General features: G+C 42.4%; 2 protein-coding genes and 1 long non-coding RNA gene across 3 annotated transcripts; 1 reads left to right on the forward strand and 2 right to left on the reverse strand.

The window, feature by feature from the left end:
* Positions 1 to 181: 181 nt before the first annotated feature.
* Positions 182 to 1,752, reverse strand: LOC144405500 (uncharacterized). The gene is made up of 2 exons (XR_013467110.1): positions 1,666 to 1,752; positions 182 to 1,082 (listed from the first exon to the last, which is right to left on the reverse strand). It is a non-coding gene; the product is annotated as an uncharacterized LOC144405500 (long non-coding RNA).
* Positions 1,753 to 2,365: 613 nt separating this feature from the next.
* Positions 2,366 to 4,657, forward strand: gdf15 (Growth differentiation factor-15). Its single transcript, XM_040171559.2, has 2 exons — positions 2,366 to 2,787; positions 3,358 to 4,657. Exons 1-2 carry the CDS (start codon positions 2,436 to 2,438, stop codon positions 4,161 to 4,163), a joined length of 1,158 nt encoding a protein of 385 aa, XP_040027493.2. The 5' UTR covers positions 2,366 to 2,435; the 3' UTR covers positions 4,164 to 4,657.
* A 906-nt stretch (positions 4,658 to 5,563) lies between these two features.
* Positions 5,564 to 7,119, reverse strand: LOC144405499 (uncharacterized). The gene is made up of 3 exons (XM_078099068.1): positions 7,006 to 7,119; positions 6,561 to 6,889; positions 5,564 to 6,136 (listed from the first exon to the last, which is right to left on the reverse strand). The coding sequence occupies exons 1-3, from the start codon at positions 7,006 to 7,008 to the stop codon at positions 5,995 to 5,997; spliced, it is 474 nt and encodes a 157-aa protein (XP_077955194.1). The 5' UTR covers positions 7,009 to 7,119; the 3' UTR covers positions 5,564 to 5,994.
* Between the last annotated feature and the right edge of the window lie 2,564 nt (positions 7,120 to 9,683).

The raw sequence follows: 9,683 nt of genomic DNA on the forward strand, positions 1-9,683 counted from the left end.
CCTCTTTTGTTTAACAGGCGTGACTACTTGCCTTTTATCTCAGAACTTGTCTCACCTGGAAGGCTAAGAGGTAGAACAAGTGTTTTCCAATAGTCTATATGCTCAGCCCATGGGGATAGATAAATATAATGACACAAATCAAAAAATACACAAAGATAACAGTGACAAAAACAAAAGCCTGTTTCTTAGTCACGGGGTAAATTCACAGATCTGCTTAAACAAAATGGGAATCAATCAATTCATCAGGCCTTCAAATGAGGTTCTGCATAAAATGAATTTCCTCTTATATGATAACCGAAAACTTCTTTGTCTCCAATCCCTGTTTGATTCATACAGATAATAGAAAGCTGTACTTAGATTATTGAAGCCTGTACTGCAGCCTTACGGCCACTAGAGAACGCAATCGAGCTGTTTGTCTATTAATGTGGACTCCAGAGAGGACACATCACCCTCCTCTCTTCTCTCATGACCACCTTTGGAATGGTCTCAATGCATTCAAATACATATAAATAAATAATAAAGTAAAGAAAGGGAATATTGAACATAACAGATTAATAACAGAAAGATGAACTGAAGGGTACAGCTTTCTACATTATTTACTATTAGCACATTCATCTACGTTGATAACAAATATTAAAAATAGAAGCAACATGTAAGTAATACTAGTTGCAAGTAGCATAAACCTTGCATTGCTAGTGCACCTTTATTACAAAGACGTCTTTGTAACATATTGGTAGTTGTCAGCAGTTCAGTAAAAAAGTTTTTTTTTAGTTCTCAGATTGTTGTTTTTAATTCAGTTTGAATAAATCATTCAGTAGTGCTGTTGTTTTCATCTTCCTCTGGCGTTGTGCCTACAACAGTGAATGTCTGTCTGTTACCAGCCTGCATGATGTAACTGCCTTTCATTGTTCAGAAACCTCTTACTCAAGGTGTCGGAACAAGTTTTGTCCCTCTTACTCCCGCCCACGTGAGAGTCACATGCCAGAAGAGCAGAGTCGGGGAGGAAAGTTTAAATAACCATGTCAGTTTTCACCAGTCACTTTGCACCTTTCACACAGTTTCAACTTGCAAGGTAGGTCCACCTGCAACACACATGGATGTTTCATCAGCTCAGTGACTCAGTGCAAAAACAGTTTTGGGGGTTTGTGACTTTAAGTGCCCTTTAACCCTCCATGACGTTACATTACATGAGCCGTTAGAGGTTCTACGGAAGAATTTAGTCTCCAACACGTTAGAGGAAAGTTAGTAAAAATGCCACGCTTTTGTCCACCAGATATCATTTTTTTGTAATTCTTTCCCTTTTTATTATTCATCTCGCAATGTGTCTTGAAACCGCCGAACACATTGTATTCAACGAGCTTTGAATTCTTCAAATTTACATTCCATTCACACCGTAAATTATATTGCTGTCTGGCACTCACTTTTATAGTTTTATTAAATATACGTATTAACTTTTAATTAGATTCTTATTCAACCTTTAAAGACTTAACAGTTTTATTATCTGGTTACTCTTCCAAACTCAAAATTTGCCAAAAATAAATATACTTTTACAGATATTTTTCATAAAATGAGATCTTTAGCTGTCGGTAGAGAGAATAGGGTCAATGACACCGATGTAACTAAAGAGGGCACTGACCTATTCGCCGATAGAATGAGGGTTTTTACCTCCTGATAATTCCATGGTGCCGCTCTGCTTTGCCGACGCCTACGCATATCCCTCCGTTCTGTCCCAACGACTGCTCCTTCATCCTACTGCAGAATACAGTAGCGTCTGAGATCAGATACCATTAGATATGATGATAAACACGTGGACAAACGTTGACAAACACCATACATCAGGCACGTGATGGGATTACGGTTGGTTTTCTCTTTTTAAACCTTGAGTCATTTCCTATGAGGGTTTATTTCAGGAGGAGACGTAATACAAGATAATAAACTCTCTGTCCCTATTTCTGTTTTGGTTTATTGTAGGTTTTTCACAAGAAGCTGTCAAACCCCCCCCAATGCCGGACTGTTCTTAATGTGGATCACGGTCCCCGAGGACATGCCTAGTCAAGACTGTAAATGACCTCTGACCTTATGGGGATCAATACACTGTCACAACAGCTTTATTAACTTCGAGGCAGCTCACGTAATTCCCCATTTTGTGATCAAATCAAACGGATGTGTTAAAACTGGAAAAAACACATTGAAATGAGTCTTTTACAGATTTCTGATTTCGCAAGTTACACTTTGCTAACACATAACACAAGCAGAAAAGTGTTGCCACATAAGGACATTTGGCCCTGGCTGAGCTCATCAAAGGCTCACCTGACCATCCAGGGGTGTGGTTCCACAGAAGCTCTATAAATAAACGCATGTCAAGAATTTCATTCATAAGATAGACAAGCCCCAGCCGCAGCATTCTCCAACCAAACCTACCTGTCGGGCTAACTATGTTCAGATCACGCGCCCTTCACCAACTCACCTCCTGCTCGCTGCTGCTCCTCCTCGTCTCCCTCTCCGGCTCAGGGGAGAGCCGGCCTCAGGCGGCCCGCGGAGGCTCACCCGACGAGGGCAGAACGCACAGCCAGAGGGCCCTGCTTCTGGAGGCGGTGAAGACCGGGATCCTGGGCTCGTTGGGTATGGACAGGGAGCCCAGGCCCACCCGAAAGGCCTCGGAGGAAGAGCTCAGGGGGATGTATCAGCTCTACAGGGAGAAAGTGAGGGAGATGAGAGGAAATTCCAGCCAGCTGATGAAGGAAAGCCAGCAATCAACCGTGTCCACTGTGCTCTTTCCAGCGACAGGTAAGACTGATACTTGTTGGACATCAGACAGCGGGAGGACACTCAGGCGTAATAAGATAAGATAAGATAAGATATTCATTCTTTATTAGTCCCACAGTGGGGAAATTTACAGGATCGCGGCAGCAAAGTGGACAGTGCACGCAAGATACAGTCATTGTCACGGTGGATGTAAAATGCCAATTTTGAAAGTCAGCGAGGAAGGGGGAAAAACGTCGCGTGACTAGAAACCTACAGATTCAGACAAAAGGTTCTGTACCAGTGCGGTTCGAGAATAATCGCAATATTTACTGCTCCAAGTAAAGATCACCGCCTTCCAGGAAGCCATTTGTATATCATGATGATGTCCTCTAAAGAAAGCAAACGCATTCCTGTACGCTTTGAGAAACCATGCGCGTGATAGGCACACCTAGTACGTGACACTTTGTACACTTATTACACTTTGAGCACACGCGTCAACAATGTCATCAACATCCATTTTTCCATCTTCAATTGTTCCACATCATAACCCGTCAAATCATTACAGGATTTTCCCGACTAATGAAGCTTTTCTATGTTTATGTGTTTTTTTAGTGGAGCGGATAAAAGGGGTCCGGAGGGGAGAACGCCCACATCCACCCCCAGGTCCTCGCACGCAGTGGTACAGAGCGGTTTTCCACAAAACCCCCAACATCCACACTGAACTGACACTGACTCGGGCTGAGCTGAAGATTTCCGGGCAGATCTTGGAGAAACCCACTTCAGCTCAACCTGAGACGAGAGCAGAGATCCAGGTCAGGGTCAACGGGAGGACGCGGAGGAGCTCCGCTGCGTGGAGATACGCACACTCTCCGACACGTGACAACGTGTCGCGCACACAAGATCTGATGCTGGACATCCGGCCTGAGGTGGAGAGGTGGTTCGGGGCTGATGTCGGAGAGGCACTAGTTGTGGTCGTGGGGATAGCCGTGGCCGTAAAAGATGCCCTCAGGGCAAACCCAACTCTTTCACTTGAACTGGGCCTCGCGCAGCCCAAACCGGCCCGGAAAACGAGGCTGCCCCGCTCCAACAAGGAAGACGTCTGCAGTGAACAAGGGTGGTGCTGCCGGAAGTCCGTCACCGTGTCCTTCAAAGACATCGGCTGGACGGATTGGGTGGTGGCCCCGGCTGAATACACCATGCACTTCTGTGACGGCACCTGCCCCCACAACTACAAGCCTGCGAGCATGCACGCGCAGGTGAAGTCTCGGTTGCATCAGATTACCAAAGGAGGGTCACCTCGCCCCTGCTGCGTGCCGGCGGCCTACGAGCCAATGGTCCTAATGCACTATGACAGCAGGGGAAAGTTGAAGCTGACGCCTTTCGACGACCTGATCGTCAGTAAATGTCATTGTGCCTGAAGAGCCATGCGGTTCTTAAGTTAAACCTGAAATGAGTGGCACGCCATGGTTAACTAAATAATAATTGCAATAATACACTTTATTTTAAAGAAAAATGTGTTACTGCCGCGGAAAGGCATTGTTTTTTTTTCCATTGTGGATCAAGCTGTAGATCATTCATGTTTCTATTTATTTCAAGTTTATTTATGGACCTAAACTTATGTTGTGTTTTATTTCTGTCTTTGTTTCATGTTACTGTATATTCTAGTACTATTTAACTTGATTGTCATTTTTTATTATTTGAAGTACTGTTTTTTTTGAGGCACAGGGTTTTGATATTAAGTTTGTTGTCTTATACATTTCAATATTGATATGAAAATATTAGTAAATGTTTTGATATATTCACACTAAACTGCTGCACTTGAATAAATAAACTTTTAGATTTCATAATAAACACATGATTATGATGCGTTCTTATATCTGTCGTCTATCCAAACACATCAACCACCGTAGATTACAAAGGTCGAGGTCGTGACAAAGAAATCCGCCTCTAAAGATACGATATCTTCTATCTCCCATAAATGACCTTGAAGTGGTGCTCACTTTGGCCTTGACCAGCTGGTGAAGAAACAAAACAACAAAATAGGAAAAAGCCGCTTCTTGTGTAAACTGCAGACTGCTCAGATTACATATCAATGACGATACTGTAAACGCAATTTTCATTGAAGTTTATCAAAGTATCTTGTTGAAGTATTTACTTCCAAGTGCTGTTGAGATTAGTTATTAGAAAAAGAACAAACAATGATGTGTGATATCCTCCGATAAGTATAATCGCCAAGACAAGGAAAAACAATTCAAAAATGAATTCCAAGCTGGAGCTCAGAACGCGCCATATTTCAGCTGGAGCTTTTGCTGATGGACAGAACGTCATGATGAGGAGTTTGTTATTTAGTGAGTGAACTGAAGTGAACGGAGGTTTAGTGACAAGCTCCTCTGGAATGCTCACAGCTTCATTACTCAAAGTAGTTGGGCAAAGGTCACTATGAGCATGTGTGGTTTTATAATTAATAAAGTAGATGCATTAAAGAGTGGGGCGTGTCGAGTGACCCTGGACAACTATTGTGTGATTAATCAGAGGTCCGGACACGACTGCTTGCTGCAGTTACACTTTTCTTCTGGCAAATTTAGACCTGTGCCCAGACATCGTTCACTCACGCCTTTGTTTCTGTCCTGTTACTATTTGTTTCAGGGAGGACATCCTCTGATATTAAACTACAGTGGGCCGATGTAAAGGTCCTCAATCTCAGCTTCTGAAAGGTCCCGAGTCGCAGTACCACCCAAAGTATACACGTATAAAAGAATTACGGACAGTTTTTATCAAGCACATTCTGTGTCTGACAGCAGGAACCCATTAGCCGCTATTTGTCTTCCCCTTTTAATCCTTACATAGTCGTACCGGATAACAATTGCTGAAATTAATTCCAGAATAACAGGAAACCAAAGGAAAAGAAAAGAAAATATCATGACTATTAAACCTCCTCTTCGCTCGCTGCTCATTACCACCCAGAGAAGTACAACCTGTCATTTTGTAACATTTGTTATATAGTATCGTGAGTCCCACATATTGCAATTATTCAGTACAAACACATGCATGCTTCACCACACATGTATAAATGGTAATTACAGACATACATATATAAAGTCAGCAGAATATACAGAACAGCTGACATGTATTGAAATTAAAAGACTTAAACAAAAAGATATAGCGATACAACAATCTGTATAATATCGATATGCAGTATTTCTTGTTTTCATGTCAGCTCTATCAAAGAGCACTGAATAGAGATGCGTCCTACAATGAATCTGGCATAATGTACAGGTCTTCTTCATGGTCTGGGAGGATGGAGAGGTTACACGCTGGGTCATTGCTGTATATTGCCTCATCTGGAGAATCACACTGCAGGTACACGTCCTCTTCAGATTCACGGGGTGGCCTGCGGAGAAACGGTTAAGTGTAGCAGATAATGGAGGACTATTTGTCATGTAAAAACCATTACCGCACAAGGCAAATATTATGTAAACCGCGTGGATTCCTTCTCCTATTCTTAGATAAAGGAAAAACACCCGCACTGAGTCATCAACTTGCATTTGCGTAATTTACTCTAAATCATGGGAAACATCGAGGGGAAGCGCCCCCCCATCCTGAAGGCAGCCTAATTGTGCAAATATATTACATCATGATTGTGCAAGATGGGAAAGTTCAAACCGCTAGGTTTCTTCATCGGGTTCCTGATCTCAGCAGCAGTTTAATTTATGTAAATTAAGATTCAACATCTCCTATATAAAAAGTTGTAAACTGATCCTGCCTGTTGACAACATTTTAATTTGAAATATGAACGTACTGAAAGCGCGTCTTACTTGTTCACCGCGGGCCTTTTGGTTCGAGTCGCCAGGTTTTCATAAATAGGGTTCTCTCCGGTTGAAGCTTCACGGATCACATAGCGGTAGCGAGGTGAATCTTCTGGTAGCGTCTCTGTATAGTCCCGCTCTTTGTGGCTTCTCCTTTGTCCAAACTGAAACATACTCCTCATTTTACTGTGGTAGTTGTACACGATCACACCAGCTGCGATCAGCAGCAGTACAAAGAAGAACGTCAGGCCGACGGCTAGATCGGTACGAGAGCTGCCGGGAGCAGAACATGAGGCGGTGTCGTTTCCAGGGACACAGGTCATATTGGCAATCATGATCTGAAGGTAAAAAATATATCAAATTGTGGAAAGTGCTGTATAAACAATGTATTTCAAGCAGAATCATAAAAAAATCAGTTCGAGTCTAGGTCAGAGTGTAGAAACAGTGAACGTACCATTCGAGGCTTCAGCGTTTCTCGTGGAGGAATGAGCGCAGAGTGAAGTGATGTCGTTGTTCTTCAGCACCCGCACATATGCAACAGTAAAGTTCCCTTTTTTAAATTGTGGAAATGGAGTGTGAAAGTGCTAAAAACAGAAGATTTCCTGTAAAAAGCTCCTTCTGAAAATAGGCCGTGTCACTCTATGGAAACGTTTCTAGTGTGACTAATACACTGTTCAAATGAACGCACAATGTTAATAAGGGAAGTATTGATTATGAACATTGACAATTTGGACTAAAAATGTTTCTCGGGTTGAAAAGTCTCAAATTGAACTAAAAGTAAGTTGCTCCATGAAATGATAATCATTCCTTGTGTGTGTCACAGGTGTTTGTTTATAGCACACAAACACAAAAGTTTTCTTTTTGTCCTTTGTTCTTAGCTGAGGATAATGTGGGCAAATGTTCAGGACCTGTTATATTATCTATATTTATGAATTACAATTCACTTGTTTTAGATAAAGCCAATGTTTTAAAGATACAACTGTGTACATATTGTCAGTATTGCTGACTTAAATAATATATTGAAGGATTAACTAAATACGATGAAATCGATTATGTCTCTCGGGGCAGTGAGGCTAAACTATTAGAATCACGCTTGACAAACAACTGTATTTAGGGACATTACGTAACCAAAGTAGCTGCAAAACAAATGGAATATGGATATCAATAGCATGTGCAATGGGAACTAAGCAGGTTATACAGGCCAGAGTTGTCTAATCTTCATCAGTAATCTGCTGAAGTCCTGCCAAAAAAGATTGAGGATAGATTGAGCGGATTAAAGTGATTAGCACTTTGCTGATCAGTAAGAGCAAGAATACACAAAATGCCCACCGATCTCATGAGGCTGAAGCTGGAAGATTAGTTTGTGTGTAGATGTTAACCACACAAAAGATTTGAAGAAGCCACTAAAGAGCTTTTTGAAGACCACCAAAACAAGAAAATAAGTCTTTTATTCCAACCAACAGTCAACGCTCAGAGATAAAAATGTTAAAAAAGCTTCCATGCATCCAAAGTTGAAATTGAGTCTCGTCTCTCAATCAAGCTGGATTAATAAATGATATGCAGTCGTTAAAACGCAAACTGCAGCGTGCTACCAAGCTCCTCACACTACACAAATGAACAGAAAGGCGGTGGTGGGTTGTTCAGCAGGTGCTTTACCTCCCCCTGCTGTTACTCTCCCTTAAACAAATCACACGTATACTGTTAGATTTCTCAGTGAACATTGTTCTCATCATATATGTTCCACCAAATTGGAAAAAGGAGGTAGTTGAATTTGTGAAGTGACTGTGTAGTCGTTCTCTCACTGCTGGTTAACAAAAGTCCCACAGGGGGTCGGGTGGGGTGAGACAGTTCTGGTCTTGATGAAGCTGAAGCTGACATGCACGTGAGACTTGGTGTCACCATCTGTCACCTGAGCTCCTCAACAACCCGTCATATCATGGCAAGACTAGAAGAGATTTCCCTCCTCTTTTCTTTGCGGTTTTCCTCATGTAGTTATTTTTTGATGAAGCTGAAGCATCTGATGAAGATTGGGTGGAGATAGGGAGGTGGAGGGGTGCGTTACAGCAGCTTGAACTTCAGAGGGACAACCATTTTCAAAAAGACACAGCAGTGAGATGATGGGCTAACGTACCGGTTTTGTCGCGCTAGTTGGAAGGAAAAGACCGGATGATCTGAACAGCTGATATTGTGATTGATGTGGTGGAAATGTGTGGATTAAGCCCAGAAGTATCCTAAACTCGCTTGTGATTAAGTATTCATCAATACAGAAATCATCAACACAAGCTATAAGTACAGACAGAAGTCAAATGACTTAATTCAGCGGAAAAGGGACAGATTGTTCCTTCTGCCTCAGAGGAGCAGGAAGATCTGGCCAAGCTTCTTGGTGTAAGAGAAGCTTTAACAAGGGACAAGGGAGTTTCAGTTGGAAACGCAGATGTCGTAGGAAAACACCCCGTCCCTCCCTTAATGTGACCCAGGCAATCATTTGCTAACAGACAGAAGGAAAAGCATACATTGGTTCCAGCTGTAATAACAGAGTTTAGGTCACAGGTTTCCCAACAAGGTCACACGCCCAGTTTCTGAGAAACTCACAATGTGCGGATCAAAAATTCTCCAAAAACACATTCACAGCCCCGAACAATGAGGAGGCAGCAATGGGTGAACCTGCGCGAGGATTGACTGGAAGACGCATGGAACTTCATTAGCGGACTCAACTCAACATTATGATTTAGAAGAGAGACGAAAGTTCGCGTTTTTGGGGGGCCACAAAAATGTGTACGGGTTAAAGCATCCGAGTTTTCTGAACTAAGAAGAAGAAGAAGAGTTGCGTAATAAACATTACGGACTAACGGGAAGAGCAATCCGAGGCCTCCCAAATAAACTGTCATCACTCCGCGCCACAAACAGACACTTGTGTTGCAGCAGTTTTCTCTACGGCACCAATAATGTTATGAAAAAGCAAAATGGCTGACGTGCTTTCAGACTCGGGTTTTACTGAGGAAGTGAGGTGAAAGCTTCTCTCTCTGCTGCTCACCAGCCAGTGATGTTTCTGCTAATGTTAGCGCAGGATGTTTGCATATTGGATAAACATTAACAACATCTGGCGGCGGACAGAAGGGGTTTTCTCCTTCT

This window comes from Gasterosteus aculeatus, chromosome 3, assembly GCF_964276395.1.
Source record: "Gasterosteus aculeatus chromosome 3, fGasAcu3.hap1.1, whole genome shotgun sequence".
NCBI classification, from domain to species: Eukaryota; Metazoa; Chordata; class Actinopteri; order Perciformes; family Gasterosteidae; genus Gasterosteus; species Gasterosteus aculeatus.

Excerpts from the sequence above, each read along its gene's own strand:
- gdf15 (XM_040171559.2), top strand. The coding sequence starts at position 2,436 with ATGTTCAGATCACGCGCCCTTCACCAACTCACCTCCTGCTCGCTGCTG. Across the intron at positions 2,788-3,357 it reads TGTGCTCTTTCCAGCGACAG|TGGAGCGGATAAAAGGGGTC; the intron begins GTAAGACTGATA and ends GTGTTTTTTTAG.
- LOC144405499 (XM_078099068.1), bottom strand. Across the intron at positions 6,137-6,560 it reads AAAAGGCCCGCGGTGAACAA|GCCACCCCGTGAATCTGAAG; the intron begins GTAAGACGCGCT and ends GTTTCTCCGCAG.